General features: G+C 48.3%; 3 protein-coding genes across 4 annotated transcripts; 2 read left to right on the forward strand and 1 right to left on the reverse strand.

Annotated features, from left to right (window-relative positions):
- Positions 1 to 2,540: 2,540 nt before the first annotated feature.
- Positions 2,541 to 13,501, forward strand: SMARCD2 (SWI/SNF related BAF chromatin remodeling complex subunit D2). Its single transcript, XM_020997332.2, has 13 exons — positions 2,541 to 3,123; positions 9,077 to 9,261; positions 9,483 to 9,525; positions 9,852 to 9,974; positions 10,258 to 10,425; positions 10,659 to 10,754; positions 10,870 to 10,971; positions 11,064 to 11,225; positions 11,436 to 11,533; positions 11,718 to 11,853; positions 12,010 to 12,132; positions 12,267 to 12,368; positions 12,509 to 13,501. The coding sequence occupies exons 1-13, from the start codon at positions 2,908 to 2,910 to the stop codon at positions 12,560 to 12,562; spliced, it is 1,608 nt and encodes a 535-aa protein (XP_020852991.1). The 5' UTR covers positions 2,541 to 2,907; the 3' UTR covers positions 12,563 to 13,501.
- Positions 13,502 to 13,572: 71 nt separating this feature from the next.
- On the reverse strand, positions 13,573 to 17,835 carry PSMC5 (proteasome 26S subunit, ATPase 5). Of its 2 annotated transcripts, none has more exons than XM_020997337.2 (12): positions 17,726 to 17,835; positions 17,229 to 17,303; positions 16,318 to 16,387; positions 15,648 to 15,745; positions 15,340 to 15,396; positions 15,011 to 15,241; positions 14,703 to 14,829; positions 14,405 to 14,595; positions 14,216 to 14,314; positions 14,012 to 14,122; positions 13,814 to 13,900; positions 13,573 to 13,672 (listed from the first exon to the last, which is right to left on the reverse strand). In XM_020997337.2, the coding sequence occupies exons 1-12, from the start codon at positions 17,747 to 17,749 to the stop codon at positions 13,619 to 13,621; spliced, it is 1,224 nt and encodes a 407-aa protein (XP_020852996.1). In that variant the 5' UTR covers positions 17,750 to 17,835; the 3' UTR covers positions 13,573 to 13,618. The 2 variants fall into 2 exon arrangements, with proteins under 2 accessions (XP_020852996.1, XP_020852997.1); XM_020997338.2 differs by having other exon boundaries at positions 17,229 to 17,300; positions 17,726 to 17,829.
- A 61-nt stretch (positions 17,836 to 17,896) lies between these two features.
- On the forward strand, positions 17,897 to 25,728 carry FTSJ3 (FtsJ RNA 2'-O-methyltransferase 3). The gene is made up of 20 exons (XM_020997331.2): positions 17,897 to 18,506; positions 18,592 to 18,697; positions 19,085 to 19,131; positions 19,233 to 19,312; positions 20,053 to 20,152; positions 20,229 to 20,423; positions 20,529 to 20,644; positions 20,764 to 20,868; positions 20,966 to 21,066; positions 21,330 to 21,410; positions 21,516 to 21,647; positions 22,097 to 22,232; positions 23,324 to 23,511; positions 23,665 to 23,785; positions 23,942 to 24,210; positions 24,374 to 24,462; positions 24,555 to 24,654; positions 24,741 to 24,924; positions 25,014 to 25,108; positions 25,302 to 25,728. Exons 1-20 carry the CDS (start codon positions 18,440 to 18,442, stop codon positions 25,495 to 25,497), a joined length of 2,508 nt encoding a protein of 835 aa, XP_020852990.1. The 5' UTR covers positions 17,897 to 18,439; the 3' UTR covers positions 25,498 to 25,728.
- Positions 25,729 to 25,993: the final 265 nt, after the last annotated feature.

Genomic DNA, 25,993 nt, shown 5'->3' on the forward strand with positions numbered 1-25,993 from the left:
TGACCTGAGAAATTTAATCTATGGTCTTATTTTATTAATTGTTGAACCATAGGACACTGGGGTAAAAGTTGTCATTCCCCTTTTCCTAGAAATGTAAAATGACAAACAAATAAAAGTTAAATGATTTTACTCATGTCTTGTGGTCACATTAAACCTTTTCTCAAATAGAAAAATGCATTTGGGGTAAAGATTGAGGGTGAGAAAGAAGGCCTTTGACATCTTCTCAGAATGCAGGCTGCCGATCAGCAATTTACCAGGGGAATCTAAGAAGAAGCCAAACATACACAAACAAACAAACAAACAAACAAATAAACAAATAATTAAATAAATAAATAAATACTAAGATGGGTTGGCTCTTGGGAGGAAGGGAAAGCAGCAGTTTCTGCTCAGCCAACCAGTTTGTAGGAAGAGGGTAACAGAGAGGAAAAAGACTCACTCCAATGGGAGATCATAGGGGCATAGATTTAGAGCTGGAAGCCATCTATAATAGATTTAGACTTTTAAAGTTATCTAGTGAAAAATTCTATCCACCTCCAGATAGAGAACTGATGGACTCCTGAGTGCAGATGGAAGCTTTTTTTTTCCCACTTTATTTTTCTTGCTTCCCCTGTCCCCCAACACGGCTAATATGGAAATGTTTTGCATGACTTAAAAAAATATTAATCTAGTCCAGTCTCCATATATCTATATCTATATCTATATCTATATATAGATGAAGAAACCAAGTTTTACAGAGGTTAAAATGACTTGCCAGACTCACACAGATAGGAAGTGGCAGAGTTGGCATGTATACCAAGTGGATGTTTGGATTAAACAGTGAAAAGAGCAGACACCTAGATACTGAACCAGTTAGTCAATCAATGAACATTTATTAAGCATCTACTGTGCCAGGCATTGTGCTAAGCACTAGGGATACAGTCCCTGCTCTCCAGGAGCTTATAATCTAATGGGGAAAGACCACACAAGAGGAAGCTGTGTGTATTTACATGGTTCTAGTCGTGCATTTTGTTTTCCAACCTCTGCTTACTGCACTTTGAATCAGTCAATGAAGTCTTTCCATGGTCCTATGTATTCATCATAACCACAGGTTTCCTACAGCACAGTGCTATTCCACTATATTCATGCACTACAATATGTTGAGCCATTTCCCAATCATAACTTTGTTTCCAGTTCTTTGCTACTGCAGTGAAAATCAAGTTACTTTAAATGCTGTAATGGAAGATTGATGAGATCCATCCTCCATTAACACCTTTTACAATGCATGTCAGAAGATTTTTTTTTGGTGAAACAATTCATGCTACAAATAATACTCTGCCAAGCAAGGTTAGGGTTAGGATTAGAACAATACAATATAACAATTGGTGAGCTCCTCCTGAAATCTCCATTTTGGCAAATGACCCTGACCAGAGATGCTTCACTCTCTGGATTTTGCCACCAGGCTTCAGCTGTCCTCTCCCTCTGCCTCTTCTCCCAATAGCCCCCTTGAACCTTCATTTTGAAGAAAGGCTTAAGCCAGCCAACTTTCGTTTTCTGATTTTTTCCACTCCCGGGCCCCAGGCCCCTGCACACCTCTAACTCCTTCAACTTCTTTTTATGTATTGCTTTTCCCTATTAGAAAAACAATAACAATGCAGCTAGGAGACTCAGTGAATACAGTGTTGGGCCTGGAGTCATGGAGACCTAAGTTCAAATCCAACCTGAAATACATACTAGCTGGACAAGTCACTTCGCCTGTTGGCCTCAGTTTCCTCATTTCTAAAATGGAGATGTTATTAATAGCACTTCCCAGGGTGGTTAGGAGGATCAAATGAGAGTGTAGTACAGTGCCTGGCACATAGTAAGTGCTATATCAATGTTAGTTATTATTATTAATTAGAATGTAAGTTCCTTGAGGGCAGGGACTGTCTTTATTTTTGCTTGTATTGTATCCCCAGGGCTTAGCACAATGCCAGGTACAAGGTAAGGGCTGCATAAATGCCTACCGACTTAAAGTGTAGACTAGTGAATGTTCAATCTAATGTGAATAAGCAGTCAATCACGCAGCGCTGGGCAGGGAATCAGTTTCTTCCAAGTAGGGGGTCGCGGCAGAGGGTGAATGGGAGCGGGAGCGCAGTTCTCCCCACCCACGCCTCCAGCCCTGCAGAGACTGCACCGGCTGGTTTTGCTTGCGTCTTTGTCCCTTTGCTGTCTTTCTGTCTTCCTCTGGGAATGAATGGGGAACCCAGGCACCCCACGGTCTTGGGTACACAGTGAACACGGTAAAATTTACTGGAGGTTGGTTAGAAGAGGGTGAAGGTTCCTGACAGCTCTGGGGTCGGCTCGGGTCCATCCCACCCCCCTACCCCGCTTCCCGCAGGGGGCGGGAGCAGAGCTGGAAGGCGGAAGAGGCTGCTGGCGGGGATTGGGAGGGGAAGGAGGCGGGGTTCTGGCGAAGAGAGGGAGGGAAGCCGGCAGTTAGAGGCGGTTCTCGCGAGGGGCGGGATTTGAGGGGGTGGCCCTGGATTGGGTGAGACAAGAGTTATAGGCGGGGCCTAGCCGGAGCTGGGTGGAGTCGGTAGTTTGTTGCTGTCAGCGGGAAGTAAGGACACTGCTGCCCCTCCTCCAACCCCCCCCACTGAGAACTGAACTTTCAGCGGGCGGGTGCGGTACCGAGCCCGGACCTGGATTTCACCGCCCCTCCCCCCAGCCCAGGAGCGGAGCTAGGACCGAGCCGATCCACGCCGGATCAGTGCAGAGTTTAGAACCCGGATCAGGAAATCTCGGGTCCCAGACTGGGAAATCCCGGAGCCTGGATTAGTAAAGACCGGAGCTCGGACCCGGAAGCCCCGGAGCTCGGATCGCGGAGGGGCTTCCCCGGGCGCGGAGCCCGGAACCTGGATCGCGGCTGAGGCCAGACGGGACGGAACGATGTCGGGCCGCGGCGCGGGCGGGTTCCCGCTGCCCCCACTGAGTCCCGGCGCGGGGGCGGTGGCGGCGGCCCTGGGGGCTCCCCCGCCCCCCACGGGGCCCGGGATGCTGCCCGGAGCGGCGTTGAGGGGTCCAGGGCCTGCTGGAGGCACGGGGGGGGCCGGGGCCGCAGCCTTCCGCCCCATCGGGCCCGCGGGGCCAGCGGCGCAGTACCAGGTGCGGGACCGGGGCCGGGGCGGCGTGGGGTGGGCCGGGGCTCGGGTGCAGGGGCCTGGGCGAACACCGGCCAGCAGAGGAAGCGGGGCTCACGGTGCCAAGTTCAAGGGTCACTCTCCAGCCCGGGGTCAAGGCCAACTACAGTTAGTGTTGGGGGGCGGACCTAAAACACAGAACACAAAGTCCAGGGCTCCCCAGGCCAGTGGCTTCCTATCAGAGGTGGGCAGACTTTGGAAGGGAACTTAGAGGTCATCCAGGCCTACATCCCTCAACCCCCATTTTACAGATGAGGAGACTGAGGCCAAAGAGGCTAAGTCACTTGGCCGAGGTCACATAGATAGTAAGTGTCCAATTTGAACCCAAGCCCCCTGATTCGAAGGGCAGGTGGGAATGGACTGGGAGTGGGGGGAAGATTTGGTGCATATGTGAACCTGTGTAAATCCTGCATGCTAAGGCATAGGTTGTGGAGTAAAGGAAATCTACTTTGAGCACATGAGAGTAAAATGCCACATTGGCTGGTGAAAGAAGTGGGGTAAAAGGGTATATGTGGAGGTGGAAATAGAAATGAGGGGCAATGGGGTGTGGGTGCAGGTGGAGGAAATCAGGCCTAGAAGTGTGAGGTGTTCCTCAGACAAAAGAAGGCACCCAAGGAGCGAGGAGATTGTTGTTGGCAGAAAGGGTTTGAAGCCTTCCATTGAAGAGGGGAATCCTGAGTTTCTGGGGGGAGATGAACAAACCATGGGAGTTTAGAGTTACTTAGGGGTAGGGTGCCTTTGATGGCAGCCCCATTGCAGGAGTTGGGTTTCCTAGGAAGCTTTTTGTTTCAGGCATTTTCTATTTTCTAGAGCCATGATCTGGTAGTGTTTTATCTTGTCTTGGCCTGTTACGGTTTTATGTAACTCCCAATTGCTTTTTTTGGAGGGAGAGATGGCTACCCACTGATGGGAAGCTTAGAATTAAGTTGAGTGGATCTCTTCCTCATGCACCAGAACCCGACCCTCCAGAAGAGGTCCAGTGGGTTTCTTCCATCAGGTTTTTCAAGAAATGGTATATACCTGAGTCAAGGCAGGTAATCTGGATAAATCCTGGGGAAAGGAAGCCCAGGCCCAAGAGAGCTCAGCTCCAGCCTAGTTATAGGCAATAGGCATTCTTCCTGCACTTTGCTGTCATTGTGTCTGGGAGCTGATTGCAGCAAGAGGATTCAGAAAGACTGCTGAGTCCAGGTCTTGGCCTAGGGGAGCCCAGGAAAAGATGGGAGTTCTGAAGGATAGGTGTTCTAGCTGTATAACCCTTTCTGCCTCATTCTCTACTGTCTCAGATGTCTTAAGAGTTTATTCATAGCGCTAACTAGATGGGCATTCCTAGAGGTCAAAGGTTAGTTACCCCTGCCTCTAGAAGACAGTACCAGACAGGGATTTGTTCTAGGGTCTAATTAGTTGGGGCCTCACACCTATTTAGCCCAGTTCCCCAATCTCTTAGTTGTTTTAGGTTGTTTATGAATACTTATGAGAGTTACATCCCCTCCCACCTACATTCTGTCTTTTGGCTATGCTGAAGGCTAAGCTACCTACCTTAGTGTTGGATTTTCTTTGCTGATCCACCCAGTCTTTGGTTGCTGGGGTTCCCTCTCTTACTCTTCTTAAGTCTCCAGGCTGAGGGCTAGAAGAAGGAAAGCAGCTTACAGAGGGTAGGGGAACACCTGTGCATTCTGCCAGGGCTCTCAGATGATAACTATTAATAGCATTTTCCCTCTTCTTACTTTTCCCAGTTGATTGGATATAACAAGCAATATTGACCCAGTCTGAAGGCCCTGAGGGAAACTGGTTCTTGTCTCCTACCTCCTGCCTTGCTTATGAGGACATTTAGAGCCAAGATGGTTCCAGGGAGGTCCGAAAACAAACCAGTTCCTTGGCCTATCAACTTTGACATGAATTACCAGCATCCTGAGAGCTTCAAGCCCAGTACTGACTCAGGGCTAAACAAAAACCCTTCCCCCTTTTGGATGATTGAATGGAATTGAATTATATTCCCTCTCAACCTTCTCTCCCTTCTCCCCTCCCTTCCCACTGTCTCTCAGGAGCCCTAGAGGTAGAGTTTATCCTGACATGGGATTCATGGGAATAGCCTTGAACATGGTAATTCAGAATCAGCCAGAGTATTTAATTCTTGAGACTTTAGGGAATCACTGCTCTCTTGCTCAGGTAGAGAAGGGCAGGTCCGGATCTAGGAGAATTGGGCAGGGATGGGTGGAGAGATCTTTCTGGGCCCTGACCAACTGGTTAAGTCAAGGAGCCAGTGGGCCCTCCTTGCACTTTGTCCTAGACCAGTTAGCAGGATATCTAGTGGTTAGAGAACTTTGTGATGGGGTATCAGTACTACTAGGAATGTAGGATGACCTGGGGGAACAGAGACTCTGAGTTGCTGTGGTGAAAATTGAGGAAGGAGGTAGTGGGGGACTGCTGAAAGAAAGAGGAACAACTCAGCAACCGTTGGTATTTGGACAGCTCAGCTGTGGGGTCCTAAAGACAGTGACATGCTTTGTCCCCCTGAAACCTTTGTAGGTATATAGGCATAGTCTGTTCCACTTTCAGCTGAGACTCTTTTGGTCAGACATGCAGGGTCACAAAAGTGCACTTTGGCTCTTACAAAGTTGCTGTTTGGAGCAGCGTTGCAGACGTACGCTGTTCCTGGGCTTCACTCTCTACCCTTGACCGCCAATCTTGTCTCAGTCTTATGCCCTGATTCTTGTTAAGGGCTGAACCAGTTCTTGATTCTGGCTCATACTCGGCTCAAGAAGATGATATATCCCTAATAGTCCAGTAGTCAGGAGGTGGGGTTGGGACTAAATGTAAGGGAGAAGGTCCCCAGAACTGGTCCAGATAGACCAGGGGAACTGAGTCTGGGAGCTCTGGGTATAGGATTGTCTCTTGGGAAATGGAATAATTTTCTTAAACCAAGACATAATCCAGGAAGAATCTGGGGAGAGATTGAGGCAAGCTGGGACACGATACTGTAAAGTGGTCTCTTCCATGAGGCCATGTGAGCTTGTAACCCATCTGCCATATGGGAGAGGCCTGAGCCTATGGAAAGCCTGAGGCAAGGAAATCTGAAGCAGATGTCTGGGCTAAAACCTGTACCCACTCCTATCTTTTGCCTTTTCAGCTAGGCAATTTCCTCTGTTATCTGAGCAGCTACCAAGAATGGGGGTAGATGGTGCTCCAAGGACTCTGAGGAATCTAGGGGAGGGATTTTTGCATTCTTCCCTCCCATTAGTGTCAAGCATTGGATTGACAGGGCTGAGATATATAGGGTTTGGAGAGTAGAGTTGAGGTCACCAACAGTCCGACCAGGTACTTGGAAATAATTGGTCAAGCCCAAAACAAGCATTTATTAAGTGACTGTATCCCAGGTACTGTAGTAGGTGCTGGGAAAACAAGGACAAGAACAGCAAAAAGGCCTGTCCTCAAAGAACTTACATCCCACAGAGAGAAACATCATGCACGCATACTTACAAAAGAAATTTTTAGAGATCATTTGGGGGGGGGGGTTAGGTAAGTAGCATCTGGGGAATTAAGAGGGGTCAGTACTTGAGCTGAGCACTGAAGGAGGCTATGGATTCTAAGAGTCAGAAGTGAAGAGGCAGTGCACAGAGAGGAGATGGAAGGTCTTTCGTGTGTGAGGGACAGCGAGAAGGCCAGATGAGCTGAACTGCAGAGTGCAGGAAGGAGAGTCACGTATAATAATGCTGGAAAGTTGTATGGGAGACAGGTGGCAAAGGACTTTGAATGCCAAACGGAGGGGTTTGTATTTGAGCCTGGAAGTGATGGGGACCCACTGGACTTTACTGAGCCATGGAGACGTAGGCAGAACTTCGCTGTAGGGTTGTAATGTGGGCAACTGTGTGAAGAATGGATTGGATGGGAGAGACTTGAGGCAAGGAAAACAGCTGGGAGGCTGTTGTATTAGTCTAGGGCCAACAAGGGCCGGATGAGTGGAAGGAAGGCCAGGAATATGAGGGGTGTGGAGGCAGAAACAAGAAGACTGGAGAAACGATTGGCTATGTAGGGGAAAGGGGTGTGAAGACTTGGTGGTGACACTGACATTGCAAAGCTAAGCGATTGGAAGGATGGCGGTGCCCTTGACAGAAATAGGGACATTTAGAAGAAAGGTAGTTTTTGAGGGGAAAATAATAAGTTCTGTTTGGACATGTTGAATTTGAGATGCCGACAAGATAGCAAGTTGGAAATGTCCACCACACTTTTGCTGATGCAGAAGTGGACCACAGGAGAGAGAAAGTAAGGCTAAGTCTAGGAGTTATCTGCATAGAGATAATAATTGAATCCTTGGGATTTGAATGAAACAACCAAGGGGGTGGAGGGGAGAATATAAGAAAAGAGGGCCTAGGACAGAACCCTGAAGTTATACTCCCAGTAGCAGAACAGGATCTATGTTGTGCATAGGAGACTGAGAAGGAATAGTCAGATAGGTAAGAAGCCAGCCAAAAGAGGTCATGAAGACTTCGAAGAGGGAGTGTCAAGGAATCAGTATCAGTGTCAAATGCTTCTGAGATATCAAAAAGGATAAGGATTAAGAAGAATCCTTGGCATGTGGCAATTAAGAGATCACTGGTAGCTTTGGAGACAGCAATTTTAGTTAAGTGGGTAAGATTGGAAGCCAAATTGCCAAGAGTTGAGGAGAGGAGAGGAAGTGGAGGCAATAAGTGTAGTTTTTTCGAGGAATTTGGTTATAAAAGGGAAGAGAGGTAGGACGAGAGCTGAGAAGACTGCAGGATCAAATGAGGGTTTTTTAAGAATGTAGAGACCTGCCCATATTTGTAGGCAGTAGGGAATGGGCCAGTAGATAGAGAGAAACTGAAGGGGGTGTGTGGGTGTGTGTGTGTGTGTGTGTGTGTGTGTGTGTGTGTGTGTGTGTGTGTGTGTGTGTGTGTGTGTGTGTGTGTGTTGATGATGATTGTGGGAATATGCTGCAGTAAATAGGAAGGGATGGAGTCAAGGATAGAAGCAGGGCCATCTTCTCTCTCCCAGGTTACCTACGGGCTTAAACTTTGACAGAAAGGCCCAATTTGGGTTAAGTATTTGGGGTATTTAAAAGTTCCAGTGCCTCTGCTTTGCTCTTTCCCCCTGCTTCCTAGATCTCTTAGCGGTGAATGGGTGGTGTTTGGGAACCCTTCTTCCCCCTCTTCACCCTTCTATAGACACAGTTCCCATTGTTAAGAATCTTACCTCTCACTGCTTGGTGGTATTGGTAGCACAGGGAGATTGCTTTCTCTGAATCATAGTGGCATTGGCAGAGAGTTGTGGGTAGAGTTGAGATACAGAGGAGAGGCTGTTTGTGGCTTTGACCCACCATCTATCTGTCTCTGAACTACTGTCATTAGCACAGCCATGTTATCAGTATTAGCCTGGCTTCTGTCTGACACAACGGGTGGCAGTTTGTAGACTAGAATGGCCTGGCCAGGATGTTTTCTCTAGTTTGCACTGTACGCCAGGGCAGAAGAGAGAGGCCCTGTGGTGCCAGGTGAAGAGCCCTTGACAGGTTGCTCTGAGCCTTCAGGAAAGGTAGCACAGCTGCATGCTGGGAACTAGAACCTGAAAGAGGTTGGGTTCCTCCCACCAGTTCACTCTCTGGAGGAGAGCTTTCCCCCTTGTTCTTTGTGCTTTGGTAAGGCTGCTCCCATCCTATTCGCTGGCACAGCTGCCTGGGCGGTTGGTGGGGGTGGGGCAGGTGTGGCTTATGTTTTTGCATTCAGGCGCCTGCTCCCCTTTGTCTTCCACTGAGTCATCTCACTGTGTGGACTAGTCAAAGCTCTACGTAGCCCAGGGTTCAAAATGGGCCAACAGTGACCAAAAGGAGAAGGATGGAGGGAATGGGTAGAAGGCCTTGTCGAGCATACCCAGTAACCTATGCCCTGACTGTTCCACTTTCCCTACAGCGCCCTGGGATGTCTCCAGGAAGCAGGATACCTATGAGTGGCCTACAGGTGGGACCCCCAGCTGGCACTCCTTTTGGCACAGCTTCTCCACTTCGGCCTGGGATGCCACCTACTATGATGGACCCATTCCGGAAACGTCTGCTTGTGCCGCAGCCCCAGCCTCCAATGCCCACCCAGCGCCGGGGGTAAGTCCTGTCTGTTTTCCCTGCCCTCCCTACCACTACCTTTCCTGGCAGAACAGTTTCTTCCTGGCCTGAGACCAAAGTGAATGAAGCTTGTTGTCTGGCAGTCTTTTGCTAGGAGAAGGTTGAGAAACTAGGGCTTGAGGCAGAGAGGCGATGGAGAGATGGTCTGTGTTCTTATTAAGCCTGTGGGTGACTCTCTGATGTCTCTCCTTCCTTCCCAGGCTAAAGAGAAGAAAGATGGCAGATAAGGTTCTACCTCAGCGAGTAAGTATTAGGCTTGGGAGGAAAGCCCTGTGGGTAACTGGCAGGAAGAGGGAATTCCCTTAAACTGGACCTGATAACAGTGGAAAGAGAATGAAACTTGCAGCCACAGGACTGAGTCTTACTTCCTGAGTGACTTTGGACAATCTCTCTGGGCCTCAGTTTCCTCATCTGTAAAATGAAAGGGTTGGTCTAGATGACTTCTAAAGTCTCTTTTAGTCCTAGATCTTTGATCCATAAATGCACATATATTTAGCTGATTTGGAGTTGGGGAGGTAACTAAGGGTGGGGTATTTGATGCTTATCCTTTTTCCTTCCCCAACCACAAGATTCGGGAGCTAGTCCCAGAGTCTCAGGCATATATGGACCTCTTGGCCTTTGAGCGTAAACTGGACCAAACAATTGCCCGTAAGCGAATGGAGATCCAGGAGGCCATCAAGAAACCGTTGACGGTGTGTATATTCCCTATTCCATTCCTTCCCAAATTCTCTTGCCTTTATTCTAGCATCAGTGGTCCACAGCAGACACCTGGGTGGGGTTGGGGTAAGATTGTGGGATTTTCCCCTCCTCTCACCCAACTTGGGAGATATGGCTGTTCTCTTGCTCTTTAAAGTTTGGATTCCATCTAGAATTGGGATTGGGGCCTGCTGGAAGGCAGTCCTTTGGAGGAGGCTGGCAGTCTTTTAACATGAGCTAACCCTCACTCCAAGCGATGTCCTGTCTCTTTTTACGTAGCAAAAACGAAAGCTTCGAATCTACATTTCTAACACGTTCAGCCCCAGCAAGGCAGAAGGTGAAGGGGCAGGAGCTTCGGGAGCTACAGTGGGAGCCCCAGGGTCAGTTCCAGCAGGGGACAAAGTGGCCTCCTGGGAACTTCGAGTGGAGGGAAAGCTACTGGATGATGTGAGTTGAAAATGAAAGGGGTTTGTGGGGAGAAGACAGAAGGGAGGTAACAGAGGTGTTAGGTTGTCATTGGGAACTCCACCACTCCCACCCTACCATTCCCCTAAGTCCTGTTGTCTCCTGAAAAGGCCCAAATCCCCCTCAGTACCAGGGCTGGAATAGGCCTCACTTGGCAGGGGAGGGGGTTGGGGGGAGGTCGGATAGCTAATTAGCCGCTCCTTCCCATCTCTTAGCCCAGCAAACAGAAGAGGAAGTTTTCTTCATTTTTTAAGAGTCTGGTCATTGAGCTGGACAAGGAGCTTTATGGACCTGATAACCATCTGGTGGAGGTGAGACCAGCCTAAGCCAAGGGGAGAGTAAGGCAATACCATGAACTCTGCTATGTTTGGGGGACAGAGTCCCACATATGTATTGTTTCATACGAGGGATCCTTCTTCTCCTCAGTGGCACCGTTTGCCCACAACCCAAGAGACAGATGGCTTCCAAGTGAAACGCCCTGGGGACCTTAATGTTAAGTGTACCCTTCTGCTTATGCTGGATCATCAGGTGATTTCCTAGGGCTACTCTTTGGTGAATATACAGTTGCCTGTGTGGCAGCTGGGCTTCTGCTCTGACTTTCCACCTTGGTCTCTCCCCAGCCGCCCCAATACAAGCTGGACCCTCGGTTGGCTCGGCTACTCGGTGTGCACACCCAGACCCGAGCTGCCATCATGCAGGCACTGTGGCTGTACATTAAGCACAACCAGCTGCAAGATGGGCACGAGCATGAATACATCAACTGTAACCGCTACTTTCGCCAGGTCAGCACTCCAATACCTCCCTTCTGTGCCCTCCCTCATGCCCATGCCAGCCTCCCTGAGTCCTTGAAATAGTTTCTGCTTCATATTATTCTGCAAGACTGCTGGTCTTGTAGGCCCTATGTGCCCTTCCCAGACTTTAGCCAGCTTCCACCTCACCCCACCCCTTGCCCATAGCCTGGCTCTGTTTTACCCCAGTTGCTTCTTCTCTAGATCTTTAGCTGTGGGCGTCTTCGTTTCTCGGAGATACCCATGAAACTGGCTGGGCTGCTGCAGCATCCAGACCCCATTGTCATCAATCATGTCATCAGGTAAACAAGTGTTTGAGGGCTTAGAAGGACCACCCTTACTTTGGTCTTTTAGGAAAATGGTGAATCCTTTTGCATTTGCCATACACAAAGTAAATGGGTTCTGGGGTTGTGTGGAAGAGTGGATGGCCCCAGGATCTGTGGTCTCTATGTCATCCCATCCTTTTTCCCTTTGGGTTTGGCATAGTGTGGACCCCAATGACCAGAAGAAGACAGCTTGTTATGATATTGATGTTGAGGTAGACGATCCACTCAAGGCACAGATGAGCAACTTTCTAGCCTCCACCACCAACCAACAGGAGATTGCATCCCTGGATATTAAGGTAGGCTTTTGCCTCCTAGGGGTAAGCTATGATAGTTCTGCTTTGCCTCCATTCCCTAGAGACCCTTGGGATGGGGTATCTGTTCTTATGCTTTGAATTCAGGGCTTTGAGCAGAACCCCAGGGAGAATGGGTTTGCCTGACACAACTCTCCTCAGATCCACGAAACCATCGAGTCCATCAACCAGCTGAAGACTCAGAGGGATTTCATGCTCAGTTTCAGCACTGACCCACAGGACTTCATTCAGGAATGGTTGCGTTCTCAGCGACGAGATCTCAAGGTAGGAGAAGATGGGTTGGGGAGGGAGGTAATACAGTATATTGAACACCAGTAAGGACACCAACTCAATCTTCCTCCCTACTCCTCTGATGGATTGTTGGGGGTGCTCTCATGGTTTCTGCTTCCTCCTAATAGATCATCACAGATGTGATAGGTAACCCAGAGGAAGAAAGGAGAGCTGCTTTCTACCATCAGCCCTGGGCCCAGGAAGCTGTAGGGAGGCACATTTTTGCCAAGGTAAGGACTAGTCAGGGTTTCCTGGTCTCAGTAGGCCTAGATGAAAAAGGCTAGTCTTCCTTTTCTTTCCTCTTATTAATTTGCAGGTCTCAGGCTTACCTGTCTTCTCTCTCTCCTCCCCCTCGTTTTCCAACTTGCAGGTGCAGCAGCGCAGGCAGGAACTGGAACAGGTGCTGGGAATCCGCCTGACCTAGCAGCTCAGGGAGCCTTCTTTATTCCTGCAGCCACTCCCTCCTCAGACTGGAATGGTGCCACCCTCTGTGCCCCCGCTGGGCTTAGGGGGAGGTGGGATAGGATGGGGTGGAGAAGCCTCCACTACCCCATCTTCCCAGCTTTAGTTGCATAAACGTAGTCATAGGATTCATAGTCGCTTGGGCCCCACAGCCTTATTATTCACTTTTGCGCTGGCTTTAATTGGGTTCAGCAGATGCCTCCTTTGTCCTTATGGGCAGGCCGGAGCAGGACCTCTGGGGGCTGTGGCAGCCCTAGGGGGTTGGGCTTTGACATCGTAATTGCAAAATTTCAGAACCAAATACCCCTGGGTTTTTATGTTTACAGGTGTTGACCTCAAGGAGGTCAGAGCTGGCACCAGGGAGCCAGACAGGGGTAAGAGGGCACACCCTAGGCTTTCCCTGGCCTTTCTAAACCAAAGTTCCTTGCCATTCCCACAAGCCCAGTGTCACTGCTGGTCTCTTCCTTTCCTTCAGGTATTTGCACTATTTGGGGAACAGGTTTTCTAAGTGGGAAACACCTTTTTGTACAGGGATTGGTTGGGGGTTTTCCTAGGAGCTCTACCTGGTGCCTTCCCCTCATTTTCTTAATCTATGCAAGCGGCTAAGGGCTCCAGCCGCCATCATCTCCTTGGGTGTCAGGCAGTGGTCCCAGCTTTGCCTCTTCATTAGGGGTGGAAGGAGGTGGGATAAAGTGAAATCTCCCTTAGGAAGACTTAATTCCTTTGGCCTCAGAAAGGCCCGAGGGGAAAGGGTAGGGGAAGTATGGATGTTTGCATGGTGGAGGGGAAGGGTATTGCTGCTCCATAGGGGCTGGGGGAAGGGGAGTAGACAGGGCAACAAGTACCATTTTTTGGCTACTTTGGAAAATTTTCCAAATAAATACTTTTTGTTTATTTGTGCCTTCTGAGTCTGATCACTAAACATTTCTGAGTTGCAATGAAGGGTAGCAAAGACTACAATCATAGGAGAACTAACTGTCCCAGTGAGCTTTATTTGGGAGATGTAAGGCTGGCCATTTCACTTCCATAGTTTCTTGATGGACATGTTCTTCTCACTATCTTTTTGCATGACCTGAAGGAAGAAATGACAGGCTGTTGCAATAGGGTCCAGCTTGGTCCTATCCCTCTTTACCAAAGTCACAGCCCAGAAAAGGGGCAGACCAGGTTCCAGTGTATTATGACTTCCCACCTCCCCCAATCACAGCCTCTTTACCTTGGCTACTGCCATCTCAAAGTCTTCCTGGGTGACATGGACACGCCTTTCTCGAAGGGCATACATCCCAGCTTCTGTACACACACCCTGCACACAGAAAGTTGGATGAGAAAAGACACCATGACATCCTCTTAACAGGCCTCTCAGATCACAGCTCCTGAACAAACATCCTTCCCTTCACACGTACTCTTAAGTTACCTTCACTTCAGCCCCTGATGCTCCAGGCATGAGCTCTGCAATTTTCCGCAGGTTAATGCCTCGAGTCAGGTTCATTTTCCGAGAATGAATCTTCAAGATATCCAATCGTGCCTGTAGTGGTAGAGAGGAGAGGGAAGCCTTGAGCACCACATTTCCCCCCTCTTAGGCAGCTGCACTTTCCCCTGGCTGCTCTCTACCACCAACCTCCTCGTTAGGGGGCGGGAACTCAATCTTCCTGTCAATTCTACCAGGGCGAAGTAGAGCAGAGTCCAGGATGTCAATTCTGTTGGTGGCCATGATAACCTGTGAGAAGGAAGAGGGCTCATAATCTTTCGTAGGTTAGGTTCTACCCCTTTCTTCTCCTCTACCCACTCCAAACAGAATCCTTCCCACCTTGATGTTTTTAGTGGCTTCAAAGCCATCTAGTTGGTTGAGCAGCTCTAGCATCGTTCGCTGTACTTCACTGTCCCCCCCTGAGCCACCTTCTAGACGTGAGGAACCAATGGAGTCAATCTCATCCATGAAGATGATGGAGGGGGCATGTTCTCGGGCCATAACAAACAACTCCCGTACCATTCTTGCCCCTGAAAAACACAAATGTGTCAAAAGCTCAGTGCCAAAGCAGGGGAAGTATTCTGACTGGCCCCTCACCTCATGACTTTATCTTCCCCATGAAAGGTAGCATGCTCACCTTCACCAATGAATTTCTGTACCAATTCTGAGCCTGAGACACGAATAAAGGTGCAGTCGGTGTGATGAGCCACAGCCCTAGCCAAGAGAGTTTTGCCAGTTCCTGGAGGTCCATATAACAACACACCCTAGGGTAGGGTAAGCAAAACTCAGTTCTCTCATGGTAAAGTCCACCTATTTTCCCATATCCCAATTAGTGCCTTTCAGGCACAACTGCCTCTAACCTCCTGGTGACTTAATATTGGGATGTGGTGCAGGGCATGGATCAGAACCCCCAATTTAGCTCTCACAGTAAATCCTGCCCCTCACCTTGGGCTGTGCAATGCCTAGTGCCTCAAAGAGCTCAGGATGCTTAACAGGCAGTTCAATCACTTCTTTGATCTCCTTAATCTGCTTGTCTAGGCCACCAATCATCTCATAGGTTGAATCAGGCACTTTTTCCACCATCATCAAAGATACCAATGGATCTACTTTGTTGGGCAGAATTTTGTGCAGGGTGTAGCTGTCATTTCGAAGGGCCACACGGCAATTGGGTGTCACCTGGTTGTGGTAGATAGTTTTAGAAAATGATGTTACTAGAATACAGCATATACACCCCAGCCCCTCACCCCCTTTATTCCTGGAGTTGCTACACTTACATCATTGATGTCAATGTTCTTATCTACATCCACCACAAACTTCCCCTCAGGATGTACCTAGAGAGAGGAGCTTGTTAGCTTTCCAAGTGGTACCAGCCTCCATCCTAGGTACCGAGTCATACAACCAAGGAAAAGTCAAGGAATGCTAAGAAAATATATACACACACACACACACACACACACACACACACACACCAACCAACCAGCAAGACGTGATACTGTTCCCTCCCAAGACACTGTCCCACTGTCTAAGGGGTACAGTATATAGCAAACAGACCTATTTCAGCCCCTGCGGTCAAACCCTATACCTTGACCAAAACTTTCTTTTTATCCATAGCTCGGACCACTTCCCCCACATAGGACCCCTGCTCCTGCAACAGCTGCAGCTCCTCCCGTAGCAGGCGCACTGTACAGGAAGCAAATATAAGCATTTTTTTTAGTTATCTTACTAAGGTTTTGCTAAATAGCTCAACAAGTTAACTGATTCCCATTCCAGCCCATCAATTGTTTCAATTAATTCAAGCACTGTTTGTAAAGCATAAGATATTTTCATTGACCTTAAAAAGTTTCCAATGGAAATGGAAATAATGCTAATCATAACGTTAATTATATGCTTTTGTTCAATTGTTACAGTCACGTCCAACTCTTGGTGATCCCATTTAGGATTTTCTTGGCAGAGATACTGGAATGGTTTGCCATTTCCTTCTCCAGGTCATTTAACAGCTGAGGAAACTGAGGCAAACAAGGTTAAGTGACTTGCCCAGGGTCACACAGCTAGTAAGTATCTGAGACCAGATCTGAACTCAAGAAAATGAGTTCCTGACTCCAGGCCTGGCACTCTTATCTACTGCACCCCATAGCTACTCAATCATATGTATACTAGAGTGTGTTAATATTTGAAGTGTTAACAAGGGTACCCAGAAAGTCAAAACAAAACCCAGAATCTATGACTCTCAGTCACTACTGCTGGACTCCTACCTTTTGCATTTAGCTCATTTCTTTGTGCTTGCAAACGACGGAGATTTTGGCTCTTGTCATTCACAATCAACTGTAGTGGGCAGAAGACAAACAGTATAATCCACAGGCAAGTAGCTAACAAAAAACCTTCCTAGCCAAATTCTCTAAACATGATTAGAAGGAAGAATAAGGTCCACTATATCTGGTCTCAGATTCTGGCAAACTGATCACACTCACCCTGTTCTATCCCTCAAAGAGTACTGCCATGATTCAAAAAGGTCCAAAGAAGAAGCTAATTCTACCCTAGATACCACAGGCCCTCACAAACAGGGCTTCAGAATTCTAGGGGACCTTTCTTTTTTAAAACCCAGGTCAGTTATTCACTAAAACAACGAAGTCTCTAATGCAGACCACATAGCCACTAACCCTACCTCTACTAGTTAGATACTTTATCTTCCCTATAAAGGCATCAAAGCCCCCACTGAAGTTTAGGAATGTATCCTTCAATATGTCTTCATTCCACCCAGTTTCTATTCTTAGATCCTCTCTAAAAATTAAAATACTGGGTTTTCTGTCTTCCTTGAGCTCAGGCCCCAAACAGTAGTACTGTCTTCCCAGTACTCACCATGCTGAAGGCTCTCAAGCTTCCTCACCTCACTTTTTTTTTTCTTAACGCAACCCCCTCCATATCTGGCAAGCCCAACTTCCCTTGCCCCCACTCTCTCTTCCCTCACTTTCTTCTGAGCCCAGCAACGACACCCTCCTTCTTTCAGAGGATCCCTCCCTAAGGATTAAGGTCCTTGGAAAACGATTTCTCTTTCCCCTCCCCCAAACTTGACCCCCATTCCCTCCCTGAGCGACGTGAACGAGAACGATGATTACTCCTGGAACGATGTCCACCTTCAGTCCCTCTCTCCAGTGCCCGGCCTCACCTGCAGTTCCTCGATTTTGGACAGGTAATACTGTCGCAGCCCACTCCCGGCCTTGCCCTCCTCCAACTCCATCTGCTGAAAAGATGTTATCAAATAACATTTTGTGGGGGGCGCCTACGGCCCAGAGACTGGGAGGAAGGCACGGTCCTGGGTCGGGCAGGGGGCAGTTTACAATCAATCTGGACGGGAGAGCAACACACGCACACACTCACGTACACACGCGCGAGCGAATACCAATCACGGGGGGGGGGGTGGCGGGGAACAAGGGCGATCAGGGCTCGGGGCCACATTCCTAGCCCTGTCCCCAGGCCTGACCCGGACGGGGCGGCGCTGACGAAGCACGTCGGCCTGTGGGGTAGCACCGGCCCCAGCTTGGGCTCAGCCCCCGCCTCCATGGGACCCAAACCTGGGTTCGGCTTGTCCGCCGCCAAGATCTGAATTCCAAACCTCATCCGTCCCCACAACTCCCAGCCTCGGCCCAGCCGCAACCTTCTTACCTGCTCCGGTCCGTCCAGCGCCATCTTCCCTTCTCAGATCCGGATGCCGGCATCCAAGAGAGTTCCGGGCGCAAGCGCAAAAGGGCGGGAGCGGCCGCGGCCCGCAGAATTAAACTTCCGGGTCAAGGAACGCGACGTTCTTTACGAAAGAATGACCGCTGGTAGAGGCCATGTTGGGAAGGTCGGAAATCCACGTCTGGCCATTTCGGAGAGCTAGTGGATGAGGTGACCTGAAAATGCTCCTCCCAGACACTCCCTTGGTAATTGGCTTCTATTGCTCCATCACCAACTCTCTGGGTCTTAGCTTTATTTTTATGGGAATACAGGGTGGAGATCTTGAAGACATTACTTCCCTGTCTCTGACTTCCATAGCAGTAAGGTGATTGGATTAGATGACCTCCAAAGTCCCGCCCTATTGTAAAGTCCAATCATCCTATCAAAAACAACAACAACAACAACAAACCAAAACCGCTACAAAAATCTTTATCTACAAACTCAAGATGGCTGAAGGGGCGGAGTCGCACGCGTAAGAGCGGCGGCGCCGGAAGAAGGGAGGAAGTGCGTCCCCAGGCTGCACGTGCCCCCAAAAGTTTGGGTGGCGGTTCTTGTGGATCTCCGACAGTGGTTTCTCCGTGGATGCGGCGGTGAGCGCCCTGAAAGAGTACCCCGGATCTTCTCCCCGGCTAGGCTGTGGGGACACCCCCATCCAGCGCCATGGGAAAGAAGGGCAAAGTCGGGAAGAGCCGGCGGGACAAGTTCTACCACCTGGCGAAGGAGACCGGTGAGTTTGGAGGGGTCCGCGGGCCTCCTGGGCCTCCGTCGGCCCGGCCTCCGTCTCCGCTCACTCGGTGCCTTTTCTTCCCCAGGCTTTCGTTCCCGCTCCGCCTTCAAGCTGATCCAGCTGAACCGCCGCTTCCAATTCTTGCAAAAAGCCCGGGCCTTGCTGGATCTGTGCGCGGCGCCCGGGGGATGGTGGGTGACCGCGGCCGCTTCCTTGGGCATCTCCTCACCGCCTCCGGGAAGCCTTCCCTTCCTTACCCTTTGATTACTCCCCTGCGGTCGGGCCAGGCATTTCCTAAGGGTTCGGATGTTCTCCCAGCTTCTGCTTTTCATGTGTCTCCACCCCCAGCACCCCACACGGGGCTGGGCATGGGACTGACGTAAGAGATTTAACCTGACAAGTTGCAAACGGTCTTATTCTCCACTTTTACTACTACCTCCGCCCGGGCCCCCCCCCACCAAAAAAAGGCAAACAAACAACACTTTTCCATAGAGATGACAGAAACAAGTTTTATATACAAGGGAAAGAGAAAAGACAATTTTCGGGTTATTATTTAATTACTCTCTTTAATTCTCCAGGCTGCAGGTGGCTTCCAAGTTCATGCCAGTGTCCAGCCTTATTGTGGGTGAGTGTTAAGGTGTCGCTCCTGGATGCTTGGGGTGGGGAGTTTGGGTTTCTGACTGTATCTCCCCTGTAGTAGCTGGGATCTCACTGTGTTTTTTCTAGGAGTGGACCTGGTTCCAATCAAGCCCATTCCCAATGTTGTTACATTGCAAGAGGATATCACAACTGAAAGATGCCACCAAGTAAGCTCTCCCCTCTCCTTCCCATGCCTTCACACCTTGTCATCACTTTCTGGCAGTGGCTCATTTGGGGATACTAAGTCACTATCCTCACTTACATTCTCTGACTCCCTGTTTTGGGAACCCTTGCCATAGGAGTGAGAACGTTGGCTAAATGAAGGAGAAAGCATTTGTTAAGCACTTACTTTGTGCCGAGCACCAGAGATACAAATGCAAACTGAAGATGATCCCTATAGTGGCACAAAGGACCATGGTTTGGGTTCTGGGTGAGGATAATGGAGAGAGTGAAGTGGTGCATAGCCGGAGCCAGGCCTAGTTACAGTGGGTAACTAAAAGCAGCCATCAGTTGGGGGGCATGTGCATGTGTGAGGGTGTACTGGTAAGGGTTGGGGTGGCGGGGAGGTAATAAGTGACTAGTGGCTGGAGCCAGGTTTATGTGTTCAGCGTAAATGACTCGATTTGTCGCCATGGGTTTCTTCAGTTGTGAGAAATGCAAATACATAAGAGGGAGGGGATTTGGGACCCTGTTTTACCCGTAACATAATGTTCAGTGTAGTTGTGCTATTTATACAAGACTGTATGTTATATTTGTTATTTTCAGCTTTTGTCAGTCCTCATTCTTATGTCCCTCATGTGCTACTTGGTTCAGGTAAAAGCATTTATGAAGCCCTTGAAATGGGCTAGGCCATAGGGAAGCTCAGGAGTCTAGAAAGGAGATGTGACATTCTGTTTCCCTTTTCCAGGCTCTCAAGAAGGAGCTGAAGACTTGGAAGGTTGATGTTGTGCTCAATGATGGGGCCCCTAATGTGGGGGCTAGCTGGGTCCATGATGCCTACTCCCAAGGTGCCTAAGGAGAATTGGGGCTGGGATTATTCCCAGATGCCAAGCACTCTGGCTGACAAGTCTTGATTCCCCTCAGCCCACCTGACCTTGATGGCACTCCGTCTGGCTTGTGATTTCCTGGCACGTGGTGGCTGCTTTATCACTAAGGTTTTCCGTTCCCGTGACTACCAGCCCCTTCTCTGGATTTTCCAGCAGCTGTTTCGTCATGTCCAGGCCACTAAGCCCCAGGCCTCCCGCCAGGAATCTGCAGAGATCTTTGTGGTCTGCCAGGGTGAGTTCTCTTTTATCCCCATGTATTCTACTCCTCTCCTAAACTTTTTTTTTCTCTTCAAAGTGTGTTCTCCTCATCTTTTTCCTTTTCTCTGTACGCTTCCAGGTTTCCTGGCTCCTGATAAGATTGACAGTAAATTCTTTGACCCCAAATTTGCCTTTAAAGAAGTTGAAGTTCAGGCCAAGACTGTGAGTGAACTAGTAACCAAGAAGAAGCCCAAGGTATGTATGTGAAAGAGAAGTGGACATACTCAGAAAATCTCTGAGAGGGAGAAGGAGAATCATTGAGAATACCTCAGAGGGGACTCCCTTGTCTGTTCTGTGTCTTTCCCATCCCCTAGGCAGAGGGCTATGCTGAGGGTGACCTCACCCTCTATCACCGGGTCTCCATTACTGACTTTCTCCGAGCTGCTAACCCTGTTGACTTCCTCTCCAGAGCCAGTGAGGTGAGTATCCAGGCTTAAAGATACGTGTGGAAGAGTCGCCCTGACCCATCTAGGAAGTTTCGTTTTTTTCTGATTCTTCTCATTTCTTGCCGAGCAGATCACACTAGATGATAAGGAATTGGAGCAGCATCCAGCCACTAATGAGGATGTGAAGGTGTACTGCCAGGACATCAAAGTGCTGGGGCGAAAGGAGCTCAGGTACTAGGGTGAACATCTCAAATTATGAGAATGGCAAGGACCTTGGGGGCAAGCCTGAGTGTATGTGAGATGGATTAGGGCCCAGTGAAATTTGAAGAGCAGGTGGTAACTGGTGCCTTTCTTGTAATAGGAAACCTTTGTCCCAGAAATTGGGGTTTGGGAGTTGGTTTTTATTTATTTTGTGGTTTTGGTATCTGAATTAGTTCTGATACCTTCAATGAAGCATTTAATGGATAGGGTAAGTAACAGGGCTTTTGGAACAGGTCCCTGCTGAATTGGAGAACAAAGCTTCGTCGATTTGTGGCCAAGAAGCTCAAAGATCAAGCAAAGGCACTGGACATCAGGTAAACTGAGGATCAAGGTAGATAGAGCATAAGATTTGAGAAAGATTGGGAGAGAGCTAATGACACTGAATGTGCCTTCATTCATCTGTCTTACCTCCATTCCAGCCTTAGCTCTGGAGAGGAGGAACAAGAGGAAGAAGGAGGAAAAAAGACAACAGTAGCTGCTGAGGATGATGAGGAAGATTTGGACAGGGCTCTTGCAGAAATGAAGGCCCAGGAGGTAGCAGAGCTAAAAAGGTGAGAGAAGGGATTGGCAACAGAGCTAGGGCCTTACAAGTTGGGAAAGCAGAGAACACAAAGTGTAGGAGCTGCAAAACACTTTTTTTTTTTAAAGAAAATTTCACTTTTTCCAAATACGTAGAAAAGCCAGAAAATTGCTATGAAGTAAATGCTGTGGCATCGTTTGAATTTGTTAGTATCTACTGGAGACTTTGAGTCTTCATTGTAAGACACAGGTTCAGTGTTCAGATGTAGTTCAGCAGTTTTCACGTATAGCTCGTATCATGTTTATAACATCCTAGATTTTGCTGTCTCTAGGTTCTTGTCCTTTCAGTCAGCAGATGTAGGAGAGGGTTGTGGTTTGGAAAAAGCAGTCTTAGGGGATTGGCTGATATGGGAAGGACTAGGGACTCTTGCTGTGTATGTGCCTGGAGTTCACCAGAGTTGATCCCACATTCACTATCCAGGAAGAAAAAAAAGTTACTTCAGGAGCAGAGGAAGCAACGGGAGCGTGTGGAACTGAAGATGGATCTGCCTGGAATGTCCATTGCTGATGATGGTGAAACTGGGATGTTCTCCCTTCGGACAATCTGCGGCCACCAGGTGGGCGAGAGGGGAAACATGGGAAGGGGAATTTTAGGGCTATTCAATATACAGGGAGTATATACATGCAGTTAACTGCAGATTCCTCTAGCATTGTTTAACTGTATTGACTTTGTAACTTGTGATTATAGATTGTGAAAAAGCCCAGGGCTAAGAGTTAGGATATATGGATTCTCATGCTGGGTCTACCATGCATCTAATTGGGTGTGTTATTCTCTGTGAGACTGAAAGAATGGTTTCTTAAGTCTGGAAAGACGAGGGCTAGGAAGGGGATATAAAGCTTACATGCGAGTGGGGAACAAACGGGCCTCAACCAAACTTGGAAGGTCTCTAGTAGAGTAGCCTCAAGGTTCTGTCTGCCTTTGACCCCCGTGCTGCTCACCATTTTTATCAGTGACTTGGATAAAGGCGTGTTTCTGAGATCTGTAATGACACAAAACTGACAGAGTGAGCCGTTGGCTAAATCTAATACTACACTCCTCCCTTTTAAATTCTAGCTCCTGCACTTAGCATCATAAACTCAGCTGTAATAAGATAGGGCCAGATTATACAAAAGGTCCAAGGAGAGGGCTCTAGTGAATTATGAGATCCTGTGAGTTAACAGTAAGACAAGACAGCCAAAACCTGTAGGTTTCATTGAGTGTCATTTATTGTGCCTCCAGAACAAGGGAGGCGTGACAAATCTTCCTGGTGCACGCTGAACTGTGCAGACCATATCCAGAGTATCTTGTTTTGAGTGCCATATCTTGGGAAGAATGTTGTAGGTTAGTGCAACCAGGATAGTGAGGGGACCAGGTCGTATGATGAGGATTGGATAGATGAGAAGACCTAGGAGATATATATTTGTTTTCAAGTATTTAAAGAGTTGTTATATGGAAATATTAGATTTGTTCTGCTTGGCCCCGGAGGGCAAAACTAAGAACTCTTAAGTGTAAGTTGCAGAAGGAAGATTTCCAGTGTTTAAGGTAAAACTACATGTAGCAATAAATTTCCCAAAAGTGAGATTATGGATATAAATTGAAGACATAGTACTTTCAAAATGTAAAAGCATCCTTTTGATAAGCCTTGGCCTGTTTTACATTAAACCACAGCTACTACAGGAAGTGGTGCAAGGAAATATGGGGGCTGCAGACAAATTCCTATTGGAAGAACCAGAGAGTGATATCTATTTATCTGATGAAGAAGATGAGGATGCTGATGATGCATCTCTGGCCAGTGACCTGGACCCTGAAGAGCTAGCAGGAGTTAAGGGATATGGAGCTCCTCCATCTCGAAAACGGTGAGCCCAGTTTTAGGGTGGACCCCTTTAATGTTATCATGTGCAGGAAGAAATATGTTCCGTGGAGGTGTCTAATTGTAAGAATTAGTGTGGGAATAATCCACAAGAGCCCACAGGCTCAAGTTCCCCTGTGATCCATTTCTGGGCCCACAGTGTGAAGTTTGCAGAGCAGCTACAAGAGGAAGAGGAGGAAGAACAAGAAAATCCTCTTTTGGTGCCACTGGAGGAAAAGGATGTCCTTCAGGAAGAACAAACCAACCTGTGGTTTTCTAAAGTAAGTGTAAGACCAGGTTTGGGAACTGGAACGATGAGAAGGGGATCTGAAGTCTGGTTTCAGGATTAGTAATGGTGATATGAGGTGGAGGAGGGAGAAAACTGCTTGTTTCCATCCCCCTTCCCTAGTTTTGAAGCCCTACCTTGTTTGTTGCAGGGTGGTTTTGCTGGGATTGAAGATGATGAAGATCAGGCTCTGGAGATAAGCCAAGCTAAACTGTTGTATGAGAGCCGATGTAAAGAAAAACAGAAACAGCAACAGAAGCCTCTAAATTCAAGGAGGAAGGAACTGCCTTCCCACCCTCAGGCCCAGTTCACTAGCACAGAGGGAGAGCCACCTGTGGAGGCAAAGGCAGCCACTTCTGCTAGGGAGGAGGAGGACGACAGCAGTTCAGACAGTGATAGCAGCAGCAGTGAAGACGAGAGGTGAGAGGGCCTCCATGGTGATGAGCAAGATGTAGTAGAAACTGAGGGGTTGATTCCCTGCCATCTCATCGCTCATTTTTCAAACGGTTCCTTTGTCCTGCATGGGAAGGGAATTTGATTACTGGGGAGAAGTTGGGCTCATGCACTCTTTCCTTGTTAATAGGAAATTCAGTAAAGGTCCCCGAGGTAAGAAGCGAGGCCGTTTGATGGAGCCTGATGACGGGTTTGTGGTAGTGCCTATTGAGGACCCAGGTAAGAGGGCCAGGGTTTTGCTTGGTAAGGTGGGTAAGGGGCATTCTAGGATGCTGTGTCGGGAACTGAACTATAAAAATCTGTTCCCTCAGTCAAACGCCAGATATTGGACCCAGAAGGTCTTGCTCTGGGTGCCATGATTGCCTCTTCCCGGAAGGCACGGCGGGACCTTGTGGATGACTCCTTCAGCAGGTATGAAGAGTAGGAATTATGGAGCTCTAGGTGAATGGATAGCTACTTTAGAAAGCCCTGGGTAAATTGGTACTCTTTTTCATCAGATATACATATAACGAGGAGGAAGGGGACCTCCCCGAGTGGTTTGTGCAGGAGGAAAAACAGCACCGAATTCGGCCACTGCCCCTAGATAAGAAGACGGTGGAGGAATACCGGAAACGCTGGCGTGAAATTAACGCTCGGCCCATCAAAAAAGTGGCTGAAGCCAAGGCCCGGAAGAAACGTAGAGTGAGTAACAGAAGCGTTTTCTGAGGCAGCCAAGCAGCCTGAAGGTTTTCCTCCAAAGGCAGTCACGTAATCAAGAATTGTATCCACAGATGTTGAAGAAAATGGAGCAGACGAAGCGGAAGGCAGAGGCTGTGGTGAATACAGTGGATATCTCTGAGCGGGAAAAGATGGCCCAGTTGCGCAGGTGAAGTAGAACTAAAGGCTGGGAGGTATAAGGAGACACTATTGAGTTATTAGGTCTAGAACACAAACTTTTTGATCTTGGGATCCCTTTACCCTCTTAAAAGCTCTGTTGCTTTTTCCATATTAGAAATATAAAGTCTTAACAGTGTTAGCAGGAGGTTTTCAATTTTCATCTTTTCATCTTCCCTTTGCAGCCTCTACAAGAAGGCTGGGTTTGGCAAGGAGAAACGCCAGGTTACCTATGTTGTGGCTAAAAAAGGTGTGGGCCGTAAGGTTCGACGACCAGCTGGAGTCAAAGGTCACTTTAAAGTGGTGGACACACGGATGAAGAAGGACCTGAGGGCACAGCAACGTAAGGAACAGCGGCACAAAGGCCGGAGGAGGAAGTGAAAGGCCCCAGAAGGACCATGGAGAACTACTGAGCCGTTTCCTTTCTTTGGGCCTCATTTTTCTGTAGAAAGTGAAAACTGCTTAGCTCAAAGCCCTCTGTGATTAATGGTTTTCTGGTAATGGTCATTGTTTGACCAGTGTCTGTGCTGTTCTGTTACCTCATGAAAGGACGTGGAAAATAAAAGCTCTAAAAAAGAGCAAAAAATTAAAAGGGAAACATTCAGAAATTAACCCTTTATCTCTGATCTGTACTAATTCAGGCTCCTTACCACCTTAAGCATGATCCTGAGGCCACAGAGTGGGAAAAAGACATCATCAGTTTTTCACTACAAAAAGGATGAAGTCTTTAGAGTCAGGGACTCTGGGCAAAACCGTTACAATAAGTCTGAATCTGAGATAATGACACACAAATCAGGCACACTCCCAGTAATAAAACATTTACTAGAGCAAGCAAAAAGGAATGCACATCTGAAAGAAACCTTCACAAGTGTCACAA

Source organism: Phascolarctos cinereus, unplaced genomic scaffold (genome assembly GCF_003287225.1).
Source record: "Phascolarctos cinereus isolate Bilbo 61053 unplaced genomic scaffold, phaCin_HiC Scaffold_5;HRSCAF=322, whole genome shotgun sequence".
NCBI classification, from domain to species: Eukaryota; Metazoa; Chordata; class Mammalia; order Diprotodontia; family Phascolarctidae; genus Phascolarctos; species Phascolarctos cinereus.

Bases quoted from the DNA above. Each gene is read 5' to 3' on its own strand.
- SMARCD2 (XM_020997332.2), top strand. From the start codon at position 2,908: ATGTCGGGCCGCGGCGCGGGCGGGTTCCCGCTGCCCCCACTGAGTCCC. The intron at 9,262-9,482 runs GTAAGTCCTGTC...CTTCCTTCCCAG, and splicing joins ATGCCCACCCAGCGCCGGGG to GCTAAAGAGAAGAAAGATGG. The intron at 11,854-12,009 runs GTAGGCTTTTGC...AACTCTCCTCAG, and splicing joins TTGCATCCCTGGATATTAAG to ATCCACGAAACCATCGAGTC.
- PSMC5 (XM_020997337.2), bottom strand. From the start codon at position 17,749: ATGGCGCTGGACGGACCGGAGCAG. The intron at 14,596-14,702 runs GTGAGCATGCTA...TGTGTTTTTCAG, and splicing joins ACAGAAATTCATTGGTGAAG to GGGCAAGAATGGTACGGGAG. The intron at 14,315-14,404 runs GTGGGAAGGATT...TCCTTCTCACAG, and splicing joins AAGCCACTAAAAACATCAAG to GTTATCATGGCCACCAACAG.
- FTSJ3 (XM_020997331.2), top strand. From the start codon at position 18,440: ATGGGAAAGAAGGGCAAAGTCGGGAAGAGCCGGCGGGACAAGTTCTAC. The intron at 18,507-18,591 runs GTGAGTTTGGAG...TTTCTTCCCCAG, and splicing joins CCACCTGGCGAAGGAGACCG to GCTTTCGTTCCCGCTCCGCC. The intron at 21,411-21,515 runs GTAAACTGAGGA...CCTCCATTCCAG, and splicing joins GCAAAGGCACTGGACATCAG to CCTTAGCTCTGGAGAGGAGG.